Below are 20,788 nucleotides of genomic sequence, written 5' to 3'. Positions count from 1 at the left end.
CAAGGATTCTTCTTATTATAAAGAATAGAAAAAAAATCTCAACGCTTTGAGTGGTAAGGCTCTATTATTGATCTTTTAACGCGTTAAATTGAATCACTAAATACTTTTTTTTTTGTGATATTTAATTCTTAAAGGTAAATGCTAAAATTCGGCTACAAAAAATCTTTTCACTTAAATAGAGAAGTAAAAAATTTTAGTTTAGTGACATGAAAATTTCCTTAGCGCTAGCACCTCCGCCACCACCGAAGCACTAGCACCTCTGCTACCACCACTCTTTCGCACCATTTATCTGAAGTTCCAAAGCCACGACCACGACCACGACCACCACCACTCCCACATCATCCTACATCTAAAGCTCCAAAGCCACGGCCACCACTATCACCCATTCACCACTACCTCTGCCACAACATTCATCATCAATACTTTATACAAAGTAAATTTAGAATAAGCCATGACATTAAGGTTTTAGAGAGGAACAAATCATTATCTACCTGTCTAAGTAACTTCAATTTTCCTCTTTTTTGTTTGTACACTCTGTCCACAAGGATCCACTTGCTTTTTGTTAGTCAAAGTGATAAAAGAGTATTATGTTGACCAAATCTACAAATACTGATTTTGACTCCATCTTCTTCTAGCCTTCTAGGAACCAGAGTATGATTGACTTTCAGCCTTTGGCCTCTTCTGTCTTAACTATTAATACTTTTCCACCGAAAACCCAACACTTATAAAAAGAACACCCATTCTTTCTTTCTGTCTAGAGAGAGAGAGAGAGAGAAAGATAGCTAAATCATCAGATCTAGTGAGGGAAACAAGAAGTTTAAGGTGTTTTGAGAAATGGGTTTTGTGTTATTAGAATGGAGAAATTCAATTTGTTTGTTTATCATGTTTATATTGGCAACTTCATCATTAGTAACAGCAGCTCCATCAAGTGTTGTTAATGGGGGAAGAATTAAAAAGTATAAATGGGAAGTGAAATATGAGTATAAATCCCCTGATTGCTTTAAGAAACTGGTGATTACCATTAATGGTAGAAGTCCCGGTCCTTCAATTGTGGCTCAACAAGGAGATACGATAATCGTCGAGCTTAAAAATAGTTTGCTTACTGAAAATGTTGCTATTCACTGGCATGGAATTCGACAGGTTTGTGTTTGTTTATACTAATTTATTTACAGGACCGACATTGCAAGTACTAGTTAGTTTAGCTGGTTGCGGCTTATAATTTTACTTCAACTTCAGATACTCATGGCAGAAATTCTAAGTGGCTTGCTGTGGTTCGCACTTCGATGGATCAGAATCTTCGAAAGAACGAATCACGACAAACCACATTCGATTTATGTTCAGAATCTGCCTGATTTTTTTTTCTCTACTATTTAATCGTTTTTATAGATGTGTTCACAATGTATTAGACTAGTGGACTGGTTTTTTTGGACATGGGTCAACCATGATTGACCCAAATTTGGTTGAGGTCAATATTTTCAAATATATTTGGAATAATTAGTAATAATATTTTGATTAATTAAGTTAATTTTGATGATTAACAGATTGGTACCCCATGGAGTGATGGGACAGAAGGAGTTACTCAATGTCCAATTTTGCCTGGAGACACGTTCATTTACAAATTTGTTGTTGATAGAGTAAGTTAAATATTTATACTATGTTTTTTCTCAAAAAAATATATATATGTGACAAAAAATTTATTTATGAAGTTGGCTCAAAGTTTAGTAATTTTAGATATTTAGGATTTCTATTATTTTTTATAGTCGGGGCAATCATTAGTTTGTTTTGTATCTTGACTCATCACTGTCGTTTGTATGTGCAAACTTCAATATCTTTCAGAAGAATCGAAGTAGTAAAGAGTAAACCCATTGCGTCTTGATTCTTGTAAGTCTAATTGATTTTGATTTTGATTTTGTTTGGAAAATTGTGTAGCCGGGGACATATTTATACCATGCACATTATGGAATGCAAAGAGAAGCTGGATTATATGGTTCGATTAGAGTCTCCGTTCCAGACGGAGTTATAGAGCCATTCACATACGATTATGATCGAAGTATAATCCTTAATGATTGGTTTCATAAGAGTGCATATGAACAAGCAACTGGTCTATCTTCCAAACCTTTTGTTTGGGTTGGAGAACCTCAGGTAACTATTGTGGTATCAGAACTGTTATTTATGGAATCTACAAGAAAATTTATCCATGTGGGACTATTCTCCTCATTCTTTCTTTACACTCTTCTTACACTCTTTCTATGTCTCTCTTTCACAGTCGCTTTTGATACACGGAAGAGGAAGATTCAATTGTTCACTTTATCCACCGAGCTTAGGAACTACTGGTCCAATCTGTAATGCGACAAATCCCGAATGTTCTCCTTATGTACTAACAGTTGTCCCGGGGAAGACATATCGCTTAAGAATTTCGAGCTTAACATCTTTATCTGCTCTTAATTTCGAAATTGAGGTAATTATACAAGTTTTACTTAAACTAGTCTAGTTATGTTCTTACATCAAGTACAATAAACATGATAGTTTTTTGTGAATCAATACTAAGTGAATTATATTTTTATGCAAACAGGGACATAATATGACAGTAGTAGAAGCCGATGGACACTATGTGGATCCATTTGTCGTGAAAAACATAAATATTTACTCGGGCGAGACGTATTCGGTGTTAGTTAAAGCTAACCAAGACCCTTCGAGGAATTACTGGGCCGTTTCTAATGTTATTAGTCGAAAACCGGGTACTCCTACGGGCTTAGCCATCTTCAATTACTACCCAAACCATCCCCGACGAGCTCCACCTTCAACTCCGCCAACTGGTCCTCTATGGAATGACACGGGCTATCGGTTAGCTCAGTCTCTAGCCATTAGGTCACACCAAAACTACACTATACCACCTCCACTTAAGTCTGATAGAGTGATCATTCTTCTCAATACACAAAACAGTATTGATGGTTTCCGGAGATGGTCTGTGAATAATGTCTCTTTTGGCCTTCCTCATACCCCTTATCTTATCGCTCTTAAGGAAAATTTGGAGCACGTTTTCGATCAAAAACCTGCACCAGAGAACTATGATTACAAAAATTACGATATCTATAAGGTCCCAGATAATCCTAATGCTACTCGTAGCAACTCAATATATAGACTAAAGTTCAATTCCACAGTTGATATTATCTTACAAAATGCAAACTCTATGGTTCCTAACAATAGCGAGACACATCCTTGGCATCTTCACGGGCACGATTTTTGGGTATTAGGGCATGGAAAAGGGAAGTTCGACCCAATTGAAGATCCAAAAAAGTATAATTTTGTTAATCCTATAATGAAGAATACAGTACCAGTTCATTCTTATGGATGGACTGCATTGAGATTTATAGCTAATAATCCTGGTGTATGGGCATTTCATTGCCATATTGAAGCTCATTTCTATATGGGTATGGGTGTTGTGTTTGAAGAAGGGGTTGAGAAGGTTGGAAAATTGCCTTCTTCTATCATGGGTTGTGGTCATTCTAAAGGACTTAATAGGCCTTAATTAAGGCTCTTTCTTGTGATTGTGTGTTTCTTTGATCGAGCTAGCTAGTGTGGGTAAGCTTCCTCTTGTATTACTAATTGACATATGATCGATCGGCGAAAGACAAAATCCACATCTAGAACAGTTGAACCATCTGGTGCAGTAATTTTTACTTGTATCATGAATTTTTTGTATTACTTTTATTTTTGATAAATTATAGAACTTCAATAAGATTTTATATTTGTTTTGATGTGTAAAGATGTATATAAGTGTGATCTTTGTTTCATGTATATGAAAGTATTGCTTTTTTTTTGGAAATTTAATTTCCCTATTGGGTAATTGATCTTTGTCTATTTGGCTTTGCACATTTTTTTTCTTTTGTTAATCCTTGATTGTAAATTGCAATTTATTTGACTAATCAAAGTTAATATTGGTTGAGATGGTCAAAGTCAAATGATCATTATGGAGATCCAACCAATTAAGTCAAGCTTTTGGGGTTGTCATTGTCAAGAGTCAATGCTATAGAGTCTTCCACTCTTCCACATAGAAAAGTCAAATGGTGTATACATTCCTTGTTGTGGAAATCAATGTTTGAAGAAATTTGAGAAGATTTGAAAAAAATAATTTTCATATGCAACTGTAGATCTTCATAAAAAAAAAAAATGCAACTGGAGATAGATATCTCATCCTCCACCATCTTCTCTATCCCCTTCTCTTTCTATTCTATCTCCTCCCAACCCTTTTGGTTTTGTGACAAGGGAGAATACATTCTCGTATTAAACAAACTTAGTTCTGAATTTTCGGTATTTCAAAATGAACTGAAAATCAACGATTTATTTCAAAGACTTAATTATTGACACTATCCTCAACATTCAGTTAAGTTTATAGAAAGGTTGTACACAAATTTAATAGGAAAGAAAAAAAAGATAAGTACAATAGAAAGTAACTTATATTGTAAATTATGCTTAAAAAAACAAGAGTCCATGGGTATATAGACCAAAATTAATTTGATAATAGGTCTATAGACCATTCTTCTTAGATTATGGATTTTTGGTCCTTTTACAAGAAGGGTATAAAGTATGGCTAATTTATTGGGTAATACCAAATGTATCCCAAAATACGAGGGTTTTAGGAAACTTTCCCAAAACCCGTGGGCGTGATTTGTGGGGGATCTTTATTCAGCCGAAACAGATTGGATACCAATCTTCATAAAGACACTTTCTCTCTCTAAACCTACTTCATTTGGGATTTCAATCGGTTTAATGTACCTTGATTTTAGGATAAATTTAGGAAAAAACAGTTAGATTCTCACGAAAATTTCTCTCTCTTCTATAATCTGTTTAGAAACAAAATCTAAACTTTCCCAAATCAATTTTCTCTCTCTTCTTTACAGATTTAATATGGAGATTTATTAGCCAAAAATATGGAGATTTATTAGAAAAAAAAAGATAGAAACAAATCATAATTTCTCTCTCCTCTAAACAGATTTGGAAATCAAATTTTCTCTTTCCTATTATCTGAATCAATCTAGGATCAATTTAGCGTGATTTGGGGGTTAATATACAAAACATATATATCACTTTCTCTCACTTAACTTTCAGTTTTGGAAATAGTATATTTTTCTGGGAACATTAAAGCAGCATTTGTTTTCGTTTTTACTCATACATAAATACAAATCGAATACAAATTATGAAACAAATACGTAAATTATGTATTATTTATGACGAATAAACCATCATTAGTCAAGTATACAACGTAATTTATCAAATGTATTTGGGTCTTGTTCAGTAAATTACACATACTTTCTATTACATAACACATAATTTCTTTTACATTACACATCGTTTACATTCTGTTACCAAAAAATCGTTTACACTATATTGTCGAAGAGCATATGTAGTCTTGAGCAGGACAAACAACATTTACACTATATTGTCGAAGAGCATATCCAAATGATTTTGCACCACCAGGAAACAAATGACCAACTTCAGTAGCAAATTCCATAAGTAACAACAAAACTGCAAAAAGAAAACATATACATTTGTTAACAAAACAAACAATTTACTAGAAACGACATGTATAATGGAATAAATTATGCATACTGTTTGTTAAACTTCATAATGTGTTAGAAGACAAACATAACGTTAGTTCGAATCACAAGGTCACTGTTATGTGAAAAAATATGTATAATGTGCAATAAATTACATATAATTTTTGGAACATTTATTGTACTATAAACGGCAACTGTTTTGTGAAAAAAGTACGCGTAAAGTACATGTACTTTATATCCAGAGAAAACAATGAATCTGAATATACCGCAAATCTGAGTCCGTCAGTGAAGATGAATCTGATCTGAAAAAAACTTCAGTAATGATTAAACGAAAATCTTAAGATACATACCACGAAAATTGAAAGATATGGAACATACCTAGATTCAATAAAACATTAAATATGATATAAAGATCAAAGATTTCATTATTGATATTAAAATTTTAGAGAGAGAGAGAGAAGTTTAGACTTCCATTTCAGATCTATCAAAGATGGAAATATATATTATGAGAAAGATCTACAATTGAATCGTTTTTTCAGAAATAATACATAACAATTTGATACAGTTTAAAAAATTAATTATTAGATCTTAAAAATGAATCTAAATACAAAACAGTAATATCAAATACATGAAAACAAAAACGAAATCTTACAAATGAATGTTCTCATTATGATTTTAGCAAAAATAATTACCTTCAAGAATTGATCTTCGATAAGTTTAATGGAGATGAATGTAGAGTTCTGATGTTAATAGTGGTTAAACAACTAGGTTAATGTTCTTGAAAATGAGATATACTATAGTACGGTTACATATTAGATTTGTTAATATTTCTTTCATTATAATTCTGATTGGAGAGAGAAAGATGGAGACAATTAAGGAAATGATATATACATGATTATTTTGGCAAAAACGGTTACAAAATATATGGAAAGGTTATAATAGGTATTAATAAGGATTAAATATTATAGAGATTTGATATTTCTCTCGAGATGAATACAAATGGACTAGATCTCTTTTATGATGATTAATTTGGTTTTTAAATCCTTTTTAGGATTATAGAGGATTAAATCTCCTATTAGGACCCTATTTTTGGTCTATAGACTCAAAAATTAAAAAAACAAATATAAACATCAAAACATACTCTTTGAATTTTCTTTTTTTGTCGAGAAATCGACTACGGTCTACGTTAGTCGTTACAAGACATTGATACATCATAAGATGCGATAAGCATGATAACCGCCTAAGAAACTAATAATTAAAGAGGCCTAAAGCCCGACAGCAAAAAGTCTAAAGCCCGACAACATCTGTTTTATTTAGTGCTTAAATTACATGGAATAAATCTTGGTGATAAACTGCTTCCACGAGACTCGATCCTAAAACTTCATGGGCTTAAGAGGTTGTCTTACAACTGCACCAAAAAGTGATGGACTCTTTGAATATCAAGACGGGAACCATAAGTTCTTTACCACATTGGACCTCCACTTACAAGCCCATAATTCGTAAAGATGAAGTAGAGAAACAACCTTAAAAAGATAAAAAATAGAGAAACAAACTTTATTTTCAATAATTCTTTAGCATATCCTTAAGGCACAATATCAAATTTGTTTCAAAATACTTATTTGCATCTGCTTGACAGAATCACCATACATCTTATATGTACCTCTTTGAACAAGAGTAAAATAAAACAGACAGACAATTCAAAGGCCAAAGCAGATGTCTACGTCACACTTACAAGATATATATTGATGTTTTATGTACATATTTAAAGACTTTATTGGAATTGACCAAACTATTAATTTCTTTCATTTTACCTTCGTAATGACATAGATTATTAGAATAATGTATATCAGTTAGGGAGTTTAGTAATTTACCCCTTAAGGGTTTTTCAACTTTTATCTTTACTATATATTTGACTATTTGTTATCGTGTAAACCTAACTACAACTAATGAAACTCTAACTTCAATTGAAGGTCTCTCTCTTCTCCAATCTTCTTCTCTTTGCATATTGTTGTTGGTATTGATTTTTACATGACTTCAGAGCCTTTGATACCTTAAAGGAAGGAAAACTTCATCACCAATATGCGAATACAACTCCGTCGTGAGTTGACTGAGGTGAAGCATACACTATTTTGATGGATTTCTTAGCTCAGTTATCAAATATCAATGAAAGAACATGGCGAAAAATGAAAAGCAAAATTTTCAACCTTCTCTCACATATACCCTACCTCTAATTTGCAATTTTAATTTTTTTTTAATGAAACTTACATTTAAAAGAAAAAAGATATTGTAATCCTTAAATTGATAGGTAAAAACATAATTTGGTAAATAAAGAGCAACTTCAATTCAAATGTGTTTTTGTCTCTTTGAGTACTTGAACTTGCTCTTCAAATACTAATAGGTCTATTATAACGGCCATTTCATGCTATAACAGCTGCCGTTACCTGTTAAAAATCTCCATCCACCAACCACAAACTTGAGATAGGAAAAAAAAAACAGAGACAGAGAGAGAGAGAGAGAGAGAAGAAGAAGAAGAAGAAGAAATTCCAGAACACAAAAATGGCTGTCTCACTACCTAAACCCATTATCCTTCTTCATCAGCATAAACCCTTCACCTCAAAACCTTCTTCTTCTTCTTCTTGCAGACCCACCACTCTTTCTTCTACTTCTTCATCTTCTGATTCAGGTTTTAATTCGGATGGAAAAAAATTATCTAATCTTTCACCAAAATCTCTGATTTCAGTGGGTAAGAGAGAGATTTTAGGAATGGGTATTGGAATATTAGCAAGTTCAATGGTAATGGCGTCTCCTTTAGATGCAAATGCTACTAGAATTGAGTATTTTGCTACTGTTGGTGAACCCCCTTGTGAATTCAAGTTTGCTAAATCAGGGCTTGGTTATTGTGACATTTCTACTGGATTTGGTGATGAAGTTCCTCTTCGTGAACTCATCAATGTGAGTTTTGACCTAATTCCCTTTCATTCTTATATACTAGTATGTTTTTTTTTAATTCAATTTCTAAATTGGATTTGGGAGATATGGGTGTTTTTCTTATTTTAGTTATGTACTTGATTTATGGACTCGATTTACGACTCAAAGTTGATGTGGTACAATCAATATCTTTCAAGTTTAAATCATTGAGTTTTTCAAAAATCAGTCGATGAAAATACGTGGTAAGGAAAATGTCTTAGTAGTTTTTGAGTCACAAATGGAGTCACTTGTCGAGTACACGTAGCATTATAGCTCCACAAAATAATCGTTTATGTTTTTTTTGATATTGGGGTACAGGTTCACTATACTGCAAGGTTTGCAGATGGAATAGTCTTTGACAGTAGCTATAAACGTTCAAGATATCTTACTATGCGCATTGGCGTTGGCAAGGTACGATTTTACTGCTTAACTCGTCGATATGTTTTATATGGTGTTTTTGTTCGGTGGTCTTGGGCCTCTTTCACCCCAAAAGCTAGCTCAAGAGGTAAGACTTCTCCCACAGTTATTAGCACACACCCTGCCCCTTCCACAACCAATGTGGGATTAACCTAACAGTTTTTATGTGCATAGTGGTTTATATTTTCGAACATTATACTAGTTATTCTATTTGCAGGTAATCAAGGGATTAGATCAAGGAATTGGAGGTGGTGAAGGTGTACCACCAATGCTCGTTGGTATAATTTTCAAAATAGACCCGTTTTTCTTTAGAATTTTTGTACTAGTTGGTTTATAGTATAAATTCTATCCCCAAGAAAATGTCAAATTTTTCTGTCTTTGATCAATTTTATATGCAGGAGGGAAGCGTAAGCTTAAAATTCCTCCAGAGTTAGCTTATGGGCCTGAACCTGCAGGATGTTTTTCAGGTGATGCCCGGAAAAAAGATCTTTTCATAGGTAAACAATTTGCTCATGCTAAGAAATCAAATTCTCTATTTCTTATAGGTGACTGCAACATACCCGCGAATGCAACTCTTGTATACGACATTAATGTTGTCGGAGTTTACAAATGATATGGCAGAGCAAGTTTCAAATTATATAATATGAAGCAGGTGAGAACATATTGCACAAAGTGAGCATTTCTTCCTCCTAATAACTTTGTGTTAAAACATCTTTATAATCATAATGAATATCTAAAATATTGTCCCCAAACAGTGGGCATCGAGTGTCCAAAGTTTTTTGTTTCTGGCATGAGCTCTCCCAAATCTCACGAAAAACAAGTCGACAATCTAAGGTAGCTTCGGATCTATAACCCAAGGTCTAGGCACTCACCTAAATGACGTGGGACTAAGCGTGGTCTCTAGACACCTGTCACTCGCACGTGGAGTCCCTTTCACACCTTTCCCATTATTTTTAGGATCGAGCATCCTTGATCTGGACTATCCCTAACGATCCAACACCGAGAAGCTCCATGTTGTTCCCAATTAGCCACCCTGGTGCGAGTGGCACATGTGGGAAACTACATCGCTTAAGTTAGTGCCCAGATCCTTGGCTATTAGTGCTAGGCTAGTACATTGGGATGTTGATGCATTTTTGGTGGACTTGTGAGAGCTCCTGCCAGGCACAAAACCACAGGCCGACACTGTTTCAGCTAATAGGGGAGAATATCGGCTGCGGCTAAGAGGTTGGATTCCTCCCCTAATGTGTTTGATATCTTTTGCTCAAACAGGTTCTCAGATTTTGTTCTTTGGATTCCCAGTATATATCGTCGATTCATCAACAAGAAAGGAAAAAAAAAGAACTTGATTGTTGCTAGCTAACTCAGCCATGGCTTAGCAATGTTTAAGAGATCTTCTGTCTTATATAAATCTAATGTGGGTTATTTGTACAAATTCAGTACATATATTTTGATAATATTTGATTGTTGTTCATAAGTTCATTGAGATATGAAATATATTCTAGTAAAGCAAGTTCCTCTGCTTCTTCTCTCCGTTGCTTACATTTCGATCATTCATGAGTAAATGTTTTGTTTGTGAGATTCCATTAAATATTGTTATGATTCTTATTTCTTAGTTGAACCAGAACCCATCAGTCACATTCTGTCGCTTCCTGTTTATCTCCTCTGGTTTTGTTATAGCCCAAGCACGTACCCGACCCACATAGGTTCATAAGCTCCGTTAGATGAGTGTTCTTCACATTTTGATGCCCGAGACGCCGAGCCCACGGTCTGAGATACTCATAGGCAGCCAACCCACGTAGAGCGGTTCAGAAGAGCCGATAGTCGAGTATTCTTCGAATTGTGATGCCTGAAACGCCCAGCCCACGGTCTGAGATGCCCACGTCTAACCAACCCACATAACACGGTTCATAAGAGCCGTTAGATGAGTGTTCTTCACATTTTGATGCCCGAAATTCCCAGCCCACTGTTTGAGATACCCACGTGTAACCAACCCACATTGCGCAGTCCATAAGAGCCATTAGATGATTGTTCTTCACATTTTGATGCCTGAAACGCCCAGCCCACGGTCTGAGATACCTACGTGTAACAAACCCACATAGTGCGGTTCAATAAAGCCATTAGATGAGAGTTCTTCAAATTTTGGTGCCCGAAATGTCAAAATGTCCAGTCCACTGTCTGGGATAATAGATGAGAGGTTGTATTGTGAGTCATATTAGTGTGTTGTACTGTATCATTAAGAGATGTATGGGATCATAACCCAAAGTTTGTTAGGGTTGTTACATTTTCAGTTAAGAGTTAACGAACTCATATTCTGTTAAGAGTTAGTTAACCCAAAGGTTGAGTCAACTCAACCTTCAGAAGTACGTCTGTGGCATAGGAGACTTGGACATCCATCTTTCCAATCTCTTCAAAGACTCAAGCCTACTATTTTACCTAAGAATACATCTATGAAACCTATATTTTGTACTGAATGTCAATTAGGTAGAAGTAAGAAGTTACCTTTTACTATTTCAGTAACAAAGAATTCTAAACCACTAAAATTACTTCATATAGACCTCTGGGGTCCTTCGCCTGTACTATCTGTTAGTGGTTATAGATATTATGCTAATATCATTGATGATTTCTCTAAGTTTTGTTGGGTACTACCTCCACATAACAAATCAGATTTTAGAACTGCATTTGCTATTTTCAAATCAACAACAGAAAATCAGTTGTCTTGTAAGATCAAAACTCTAAGAACAGATGGAGGAGAAGAATTTTTTACATTCTTCTTTCAAAGAATTGCTACAACCTTCAGGTATCATTCACCAAATGTCCTGCCCCCATACACCTGAACAAAATGGAGCTGCTGAGTCCAAACATAAACACCTTCTGGAAGTGTCTAGAACACTTTAGTTCAGTTTTATCTTCCTCAAAGTTATTGGTTAGAGTCCTTTACACAGCAAACTATCTCATTAACAGATTACCAACTACATCTCTTCACTTTGATACTCCATTTGAAAAGTTTTTTTTTTTTTTTTTGAATAAGATGATATAATATTAAAAGAAAAAGCGAAAACAAGTACAAAGCTAGCCCCCAGCCAGGGTCGACAAAACTAAAGAAGAAAAAGCCCCAAGGGGACAGACCAATAAACTACCTGGCCCTATAGAACATATAGATTTACAAACTCATTATAAACGCGTCCCACCCTACGACCAATTCTGTAAAAGAAAGAGAGTGAGCCCACTTAAGATTTCTACTCCATTGGAAAATGAGACATTTAGCCGCGAAGTATAAAGAGTTTAGGGATCGCTTCTTGTCCCTAAAGATGGTTTCGTTCCTTCCTAACCAAACAACCCAAACGATCACCTTCGGGATTAGATTCACGATAGCTCTTTTCTGGCTGTTACCTTTAATTCCTTTCCATGCGAGAAAGATGTCAGCAATATTCTCTGGAAAAGTCCAAGCAATATTCATACTAACTAAGAATTTGTTCCAGACTCCCCTTGTCACCCCACATTGAACAAACAAATGTGTACATGATTCCTCATCCACCCCACATAAACTGCATCTATTCGGGGTTGTGAAGCCTCTCTTCCTCAGGTTGTCCACAGTCGGGATCCTTTCCAACATGACCGACCACAGGAACAAGCTGACTCTCATCGGGATATTGCTCTTCCAAATGTGCTGAAAATGGGCTGGTTGGTCTGAAAATTGTCAGCTAAAAGAGTGTACATCACCTTTACTGATATCTCGGAAACCACTAGGGATTTCCAAACACTGGAATCTTGGTGACTGGATAAACAGAATGAAGCAATAAAGTTAAGTAGAGCATTGGACTCCTCCACCTCTCAATCGAATAACCCTCTTCGCAGGTCCACCTTCCAGCTATCTGCGGTCATGTCGAAGAATTCCCTCACTGTCCCGTTTCTACAGACAGATAAACTGTACATAACAGGAAAAACATCTTTGAGAGGTGTGTCCTTCACCCAAATATCCAACCAAAATCTCGTATTTCTTCCATTGCCGATCTTGATCTTAGAAACCGAATTGAATTTGTGCCATCTTTTGAATATCCCTTTCCATACCGAGACCCCATACGATCCTTTAGGGGTATTAGAAATCCAACCCAACTCCTCCTCCTCATATTTCTTCTTGATGATTATCCTCCAAAGGTCTTTTTCCACGCCAAATCTCCATAGCCATTTGAAAAGTTAATTCATTGCTCTCCTGACTATCAATTTCTAAAAGTATTTGGCTGTGCTTGTTTTCCGTGCCTTAATTCTCCAAATAAACTTTTTCCTAGAAGCAAGGAATCTGTCTTTATAGGTTATACCCAAGATCATAAAGGTTACAAATGCCTAGACATGTCCACTGATAGAGTATATGTCTCTCTCGACATGTAGTTTTTAATGAAACTCATTTCCCTTTCTCTTCTATTTCTCGATCCAAACCTATCTCTCATAATCCAATATCTCCATCCCTAGTCTTTTCTCCCACTATATCTACTTTTGTCCCAATACCTCCACCACAACCTGTATTACCTCAACCTACTTGTCCATTACCTCAGCCTACATTACCTCAACATACTTTCCCATTACCTCAACCTGTTTCTCTACTACCTCAGCCTACTTCTCCCCCTCTCACCTCTTCTTCTTCAATTACTAATCCTTCTATTAACCAGCATCCTATGCAAACTAGAGTCAAATCAGGAATTTTTAAGCCTAAATCTATGCTCCTTGCCACTAAACATCCTATCTCCCCAATACTCTTAGGTCAGACTCTACCACCAACTCCTACATGGTTCAAATAAGCCAACAAAGATCCTAAATGGAGAATAACAATGAATGAAGAGTTTACTGCTCTACAAAAGGCCGATACTCGGTCCCTAGTACCACCTCACCCAAATCAAAATATGGTAGGATGCAAGTGGATTTACAAGATCAAACAAAACTATGATGATTCCATTGAAAGGTAAAACGCAAGACTTGTTGCCAAGGGGTACCACCAACAGAAAGGAATGTATTTTCAAGATACATTTAGACCAGTAGCTAAACCTACTACCATTACAGTTATTTTAAACTTGACAGATCAAAATGATTGGGAACTGAGACAATTAGATGTTAGCAATGTTTTTCTACATGGGACACCAAAGAATTAGTCTATATGACTCAACCAATTGGATTTCAGGATCCTTCTAAACCAAACTATGTGTGCAAACTCCATAAATCTTTATATGGATTAAAACATCCCAAGAGCCTGGCATGAAAAGTTGGTTGATTCTTTGCTCAGCCTTGGTTTTCAGAAATTCAATGTTGATTCTTCCCTTTTCATCTATAATAATGGTTCTCATTTGCCCTATATGCTGGTCTATGTGGATGATATCTTGGTCATTGGTAACTCCTCCACTCTCTCCCACAAACTTATTTCAGATTTAAGCTCCAAGTTTTCTATGAAGGATCTTGGCCCATCACATTACTTTCTGGGTGTTGAGGTTCTCGAAGATCATCAAGGCATTTCTCTAACTCCATCTAAGTACATTTTGGATCTGTTGGAGAGAACTCACATGTCAAGAGCCAAACCTTGTTCTACTCCCCTGGCTACTAAAACCAAACTCTTATCCACTGATGGCTCCCCACTTGATGATCCAACTATTTACAAAAGTATTGTTGGGGCTCTTCGGTACCTTACTTGGACCAGACCAGATATCTATTTTACAGTAAGTCAAGTATGCCGGTTTATGCACAACCCTAGTGATGTTCACCTAAATGCAGCGAAAAGAATTTTGAGGTATCTAAAGTTAACTATTGATCATGGGATCAGAATTTCCAAGTCTTCTACCTTTGGGATAAAAGCTTATGCTGATGTTGATTGGGCTGGAAGTCCTCTTGATTGCCGATCCATGGGTGGCTTTATCATCTTTCTTGCTGGCAATCCCATAATTTGGTCCGCCAAGAAGCAACCTACTGTTTCTCGATCATCCATAGAGGTAGAATATCGAGCCTTAGCTCAATCAACTGCTGAGGTTGTTTGGATATGTTCTCTTCTTAAAGAACTACATTGTTCTCTTTCTACCCCATGCACCTTTGTTGTTTTGTGACAATGTGTCAGCTCTTGCCTTGGCTTCCAACCCAGTATTTCACTCAAGGATCAAGCATCTTGCCTTAGATTTTCACTTTGTTAGAGAATTAATTTCTTCACACATGGTTTGTCTTCATTACATTTCAACAATTGATCAACCAGCTGATACTCTCACTAAAGCTCTTCCTGGCCCGAGATTTTACACTCTCACGTCCAAATTGAAGGTTTGTTCTTCACACACCACCTTCAGTTTGAAGTGGGGTAATAGATGAGGTCGAGGTTGTATTGTGACTCATATTAGTGTGTTGTACTGTATCATAAAGAGATGTATGGGATCATAACCCAAAGTTTGTTAGGGTTGTTACATTTTCAATTAAGAGTTAACCAACTCATATTGTGTTAAGAGTTAGTTAGTTGTTAGTTAGTTTTCTCCCTTTATATAGAGTTGTAATCTTCATTCTGGTTAATGAGAATTCATTTTACAACTATGAGATACCCACGGGTAACCCGGCCAGTTTAATACCCCCTAGCTAGCCCTCAATTTTGCCAATTGGCATCATAATATTGTTGAAATCCCATGAGGACCGGGTCTATCTCTTACTAATGAAAAACGGATCAATGAACATAAGAGACCACATTGTCTTAGGTACCTCTTTCTCTCTCTTCTTTCTCTGTCTAAATCTCTCTATAACTCCTTCAAGCAAGGAATATTAGTACTAGAGTATTATGGCTCAACATAATCTTACTTCTTCTTGGTGGGTCTTCTCAAGTTCTATTATCTGCATTTTCTTGGTCTCATTATCATCATCAACTTCAAAAGCATTTGGTGAAGTACTACCAAGTATAGGTATAAATTGGGAAGCTATTTCATCTCATCCAATACCACCGAAAACAATAGTTCAAGTCATAAAAGATAATGGGTTCACAAAAGTTAAGCTATATGATTCAGATTCATGGACTATGAGTTTCCTTTCAGATACTGGAATTGAAGTCATAATCGCGATACCGAACCAAAACCTAGAAAAACTTAGTCGTCACTTTGATCATGCCAAAGAATGGGTCAAGCACAATGTCACTAAACATCTTCATTTTAGTGGTGTTAACATCAAATATATAGCCGTCGGAAATGAACCTTTCCTTAGGTATTATAATGGTATGGACTATACAAACACAACATTTCCTGCATTACAAAATATTCAAAAAGCCCTAGACGAAGCGGGTTTTGGTGACAAGATCAAAGCTACTATTCCTCTAAGTTTCGACGTTTATGAATCTACTAATGGTAGACCATCCGGAGGCGAGTTTAGGGAAGATATAAGAGATCTTATGAACCAAATACTCAAGTTTCTTGATTCAAATAAATCACCAATTATAGTTAGTATTCATCCTTTTATTAGTCTATATAAAAACCTAAGTACATTGCCTTATGATTTCGCATTTTTCGACAATGAAAGCTCTGTCAAACCAATTATCGACCGCAATAACGCCACTTACACTAACTTTTTCGATCTAAACTACGATATGGTTGTTTGGGCTTTGAAAAAATCTGGTTTTCCTGACTTGAAGATTATTGTTGGTGAAGTTGGCTGGCCTACTGATGGAGATACAAATGCGAACCCTAAACTAGCTACAAGATTCTATAATGGATTCTTGAAGAAATTGGCAAGTAACAAAGGAACACCACTAAAGCCTGGAACTACTTTAGATGTTTATCTTTACAACTTACTGGACGAGGACATGAAGAATGTCGTCGATATAGGATTGTACGAAAGACATTGGGGTTTATTAACGTACGACGGAAAACCAAAGTTTCCTATTGATCTTACAGGCAAAGAGCAAAATAATTATATGGTAGGAGCTAAAGGAATTCAGTACTTACCTCAACAATGGTGTGTGGTTGAAAAAACTAAGTTAAATATGAGTCTTATACCGGACGAAATAAATTTCGCTTGTTGGGAGGGCGATTGTACGTCGTTAGGGTATGGTTGTAACAAGTTAGACGTATATGGAAATATATCATACGCGTTTAATATGTATTATCAAATGCAAGATCAAAATCCTCAAGCTTGTGGTTTTCATGGAATGGCTAAGTTGACAAAAGAAAATGCTTCTCAAGGAAATTGTTTATTTCCAATACAAATTGTGAGTGGTGGTAAGAGGATTGAGGTTATGAGTTTAACATGTAAGATGTTGTTATGTTTGATTGTTTTGGTGTTTCTATTGAAGTTCTAGTGTTTGAGTTTTGATCATCTCTTGTTGCTATTGGGGCATGTTCTTTAGTTAGTTACATGATTTAGACGAGCGTAGTTCATTACTTTTTATTTTTTCTGAAGATTAATTCAGCATCCTTTGTTTCAAAGTTCTCGGATTAAGTTAAGCTATTTGAATACGAAAACGTAACTGTCTATATTATAGGTTTCATTTATAGAATTGAATATTATAGGTTTCATTTATAGAATTAGTAACAACTTTATAATCCGATTTTAATTTACAATAAAGCTGGTCGATAAAAGTAAACTTTACAGACAAACAGAGTAACAAACCAAAATATTTACTCTTTGGAAGACACAAATTCAATTCTTCTTCGATGAAGTTTGCACTTGAAAGTTCGCATCTCTAAGCTCGTAAATTGGTGGACGTGTATACAAACTTGACAAGGTTACTAAGAACATAACCAAAAAAGACACTCTAAATAAGTTGTGTTCCACCCAAATTCAAAATCTTTCTTTAAAACCCCCTTAAAAAGTATTCATGAATTTGGGTAGGACTTGATGAAAGAACAAAGCTTGGATGTATTTCCTTCTTAGTCCTTCCTAACACCTTACTAACAAAACCTGATTTTGTGTCTCTATAACTAGTCTCTTTAGTAATCTCTTTTACTTTTCTTTTATCATTACTTTTCTCTTCTTTCTTCTTCATCTTCTCTCTATACCGTTTTTGTAACATGTATGATTCTGCATAACTAGCTCCGATTGACGACATGACAGGAATATAACCTAAAGAAAGAAAATGGTTTAGATGGTGATAGTAGTGTATGAAAGAAAATAAGTTAGAGCTAGCTTTGTCTTTGATAGAAATGAATGTGAAGGAATTTATAGGAGAAACAAATTGCTTTTTGGGACAAATTAAGATTTATGGTTATCTTGATTGATTCTTTACTTAGTGCTAAAATGATACTCCATATAAAATTATTTGGATTCTTGTACTAAATAATAATATCCCCTTAATTGTACTTTTGTATTCTTTATTTTTTGATGTACTTGAAATCTAATCCAGATATGAAATTGGTAGTGGAGGCATAAAAAAACACATGAAAATGGTACAATATCTTTAAGTGGTTGTACAGTAAGTGGAAAAAGTTACTATATATTTTATTTTATACATAATATTCAAATAGAGAAAAGAATACATGTACTTTTGAAGATTACAATTTCGATAAGATTTAGCAAGAGAGATCTAAACATACAATAAACAATTATTATATCTTCCGCGTCTCTGGTTGATCTCGACAGACCCTAGAAGCCTAGCTAGATCTCATCCTAGAATAGGATTATGCTCACTCCGGACTCAATTACACGTGGCACAAATAAATTACGTACTACGAAAAAATTGTAAGAATGTAACGTGATAAATTATATGAAAACTATTTCTTTCGCAGATTCCCTCACTAAGTACATGAGTTATTCCTTCAACAAAAAAAAAAAGTACATGAGTTATTAGGTGACATTTGGGAACTATATAGTCTATAGATTTGAACATTTCGTATTCAAGATGGAAAAATGATTTTTTTTTTATTTCGATCAAGAAAAGTAACTTATCATTATGCAATTGATCAATTAGGGGGAATACAAAAAGTACTTGGTTCTCTTTGTGAGTAAAAGATTTCTTGTTTTGAATATGAAAGTCTGTCCAACTAATTAGTAAATGATTTATATAATGAATTATCTATATATGCGATAAGTGTTCATGCGGGTTGTTTGTGTTTTGTCTTACTTTGAGGTCCTCTTTAGCACTGGACATGGCAAGATTAGTAAGAAAAATTTGTGAAATGTGAAACTTCACTGCTCGCCATTTATCGTATACTTGGCAAATAGGGTATCAAAAATGCAAGAATGTAAGAAAATGCAAAATAAACATGGGAGGTGTATTCCATTAAATCTTATGAATAATTTTATTTTTCCTTCCTTTTGTTTTCTTTAAATTTTTCCTGATCATTTTTCGCCTTTTCAATTGCGAAATTACCATAATAGTAAGAAGAAAATAAGAAAAATTAACTTTTGCTAGATTGATGCTCGAGTGATTATGGGTGAACTGCAAAATTTGTTGGCAAAATCTTAACAATTTAGTTTGAAACTTGAACCATGGTTGATATATATAATTAGGCCATCTTTTTTAGTGTAGACAATGTGAATCAATTGAACTGCTTCTAATAGTTATAGTTGCAAGATTTTGGACTTGGCTTAGCAATATGATCATTGAAAACAAAATTGTCTACTTTATTATAGGTTTCATTTATAGATAATTGAAATATTATAGCAAAACATTGATATTAAGGTAACTTATAAATAAGTAACAACTTTATAATTTCAAATATACAACACAAATTAGCCAGAAAAAAAAAATCTTTACATACAAAACTAACAAATGAAAATATATACTATCGCGAAGATATATACTTCTTCCCATTGCTATTTCTAGGCTTATGTGAGAGGCAGTTTTTCAAATCAAATTGGAGTCGGTGGTGATGCATCCAAATTGGAGGTCGGTGGTGATGCATCCAATTTGAGTCGGTGGTGATGCATCCAATTGGGGTCGGTTTGGTGAATCCTTAACCAAATTGGATTTCCAATTTTGGAAGTTGCTCAAAATTGGCACTAAATTAGTCGGCTTATAGTTTATATAAATAGGGGGTCTTAGAGTGCTTCTAATCATCACCAACACAACACAAAACAACTCAATAGAGAGTTAGAGAGTGTGAGCAAGTGAGAGAGATTTTGTTCATAATTGTGAGCGGTGTTTAATTTCTCGGTCGTCGAAGATTTAGTATAGAAGGTTATTACTATACGGTACCATCTTGGGACGAACTTGCGGGTTGTGTGAGTCGTCTTCATCTATCCTTCAATAAAGATTTCTTGTTCGCCCGAGGACGTAGGCTTCCAAGCCGAACCTCGTTAAATTCTGTTCGCATATTTGATTTTGACTTAGCTTTTCGATTAATCTTCATAATCGGATCAATTTCTAGGATAGGTTCGATAGCTTCCGCGACTTTTAGTTCTAACAATTGGTACCAGAGCCTTGTTGAGATTGAACGAAGAGAAGATGGGATCGAGAAGTGGTACGGTCAAAGCAGGGAAATATGAGATAGAGAAGTTCAATGGGAAAAACGATTTTTCTTATTGGCGGTTGCAGATGAAGAATCTGTTAATCTCGCAGAAATTACATAAGACGTTGACGGGGAAGAAACCAGGAGATATGTCAGATGAGGATTGGGAGGAGTTAGATCTCGAAGCACGGGCAACCATTATGTTGTGTCTTGAGAGGGACGTGGCGTTCCTAGTAGACGGAGAAACAACGGCGGCGAGTGTGTGGTTAAAGCTAGAAAGCAACTTCATGACGAAAACTTTAACGAATCGGGTCTACTTAAAATCCAAATTATTCACATGTAGAATGGAAGAGGGTTCTTCTATTCAGGAATACGTGAATAGGTTTGACAGGATTATCTCAGATTTGAAGGATATTGATGTTAAGGTTGAGGATGAGGACCAAGCCCTCATATTGTTACTTT

The 20,788-nt window shown here is 35.2% G+C and overlaps 2 protein-coding genes, 1 long non-coding RNA gene and 1 pseudogene across 5 annotated transcripts; 3 read left to right on the top strand and 1 right to left on the bottom strand.

Moving 5' to 3' along the window:
- Window positions 1-724: 724 nt before the first annotated feature.
- On the top strand, window positions 725-3,826 carry LOC147565070 (Cupredoxin superfamily protein). The gene is made up of 5 exons (XM_086651521.1): window positions 725-1,140; window positions 1,542-1,634; window positions 1,930-2,142; window positions 2,267-2,458; window positions 2,573-3,826. The coding sequence occupies exons 1-5, from the start codon at window positions 835-837 to the stop codon at window positions 3,527-3,529; spliced, it is 1,761 nt and encodes a 586-aa protein (XP_086507647.1). The 5' UTR covers window positions 725-834; the 3' UTR covers window positions 3,530-3,826.
- A 1,372-nt stretch (window positions 3,827-5,198) lies between these two features.
- On the bottom strand, window positions 5,199-6,356 carry LOC147565069 (uncharacterized). Its single transcript, XR_015237012.1, has 2 exons — window positions 6,251-6,356; window positions 5,199-5,526 (listed from the first exon to the last, which is right to left on the bottom strand). It is a non-coding gene; the product is annotated as an uncharacterized LOC147565069 (long non-coding RNA).
- Window positions 6,357-7,977: 1,621 nt separating this feature from the next.
- PNSL4 (FK506-binding protein 16-2) lies at window positions 7,978-10,452 on the top strand. 2 transcript variants are annotated; one of them, XR_015230105.1, is made up of 6 exons: window positions 7,978-8,510; window positions 8,844-8,936; window positions 9,160-9,220; window positions 9,341-9,409; window positions 9,488-9,614; window positions 10,212-10,452. XR_015230105.1 is itself a non-coding variant. In XM_086651542.1 (6 exons), exons 1-5 carry the CDS (start codon window positions 8,115-8,117, stop codon window positions 9,553-9,555), a joined length of 687 nt encoding a protein of 228 aa, XP_086507668.1. In that variant the 5' UTR covers window positions 7,978-8,114; the 3' UTR covers window positions 9,556-9,594; window positions 10,212-10,452. The 2 variants fall into 2 exon arrangements, 1 of the variants encoding a protein (XP_086507668.1); XM_086651542.1 differs by having other exon boundaries at window positions 9,488-9,594.
- A 5,244-nt stretch (window positions 10,453-15,696) lies between these two features.
- LOC147565067 (glucan endo-1,3-beta-glucosidase 8 pseudogene) lies at window positions 15,697-17,406 on the top strand (annotated as a pseudogene). Its single transcript, XR_015237010.1, has one exon. The product of XR_015237010.1 is annotated as a glucan endo-1,3-beta-glucosidase 8 pseudogene (transcript).
- The last annotated feature ends 3,382 nt before the right edge of the window (window positions 17,407-20,788 follow it).

This window comes from Eschscholzia californica, unplaced genomic scaffold (assembly GCF_041429995.1).
Source record: "Eschscholzia californica isolate CP2 unplaced genomic scaffold, dmEscCali1.0.p SCAF_1, whole genome shotgun sequence".
Classification (NCBI taxonomy): Eukaryota; Viridiplantae; Streptophyta; class Magnoliopsida; order Ranunculales; family Papaveraceae; genus Eschscholzia; species Eschscholzia californica.
This window is presented reverse-complemented; position numbering and strand designations above follow the sequence as displayed.

Bases quoted from the DNA above. Each gene is read 5' to 3' on its own strand.
- LOC147565070 (XM_086651521.1), top strand. From the start codon at position 835: ATGGGTTTTGTGTTATTAGAATGGAGAAATTCAATTTGTTTGTTTATC. The intron at 2,143-2,266 runs GTAACTATTGTG...TCTCTTTCACAG, and splicing joins TTTGGGTTGGAGAACCTCAG to TCGCTTTTGATACACGGAAG. The intron at 2,459-2,572 runs GTAATTATACAA...TTATGCAAACAG, and splicing joins CTCTTAATTTCGAAATTGAG to GGACATAATATGACAGTAGT.
- PNSL4 (XM_086651542.1), top strand. From the start codon at position 8,115: ATGGCTGTCTCACTACCTAAACCCATTATCCTTCTTCATCAGCATAAA. The intron at 9,221-9,340 runs GTATAATTTTCA...TTTTATATGCAG, and splicing joins TGTACCACCAATGCTCGTTG to GAGGGAAGCGTAAGCTTAAA. The intron at 9,410-9,487 runs GTGATGCCCGGA...TATTTCTTATAG, and splicing joins ACCTGCAGGATGTTTTTCAG to GTGACTGCAACATACCCGCG.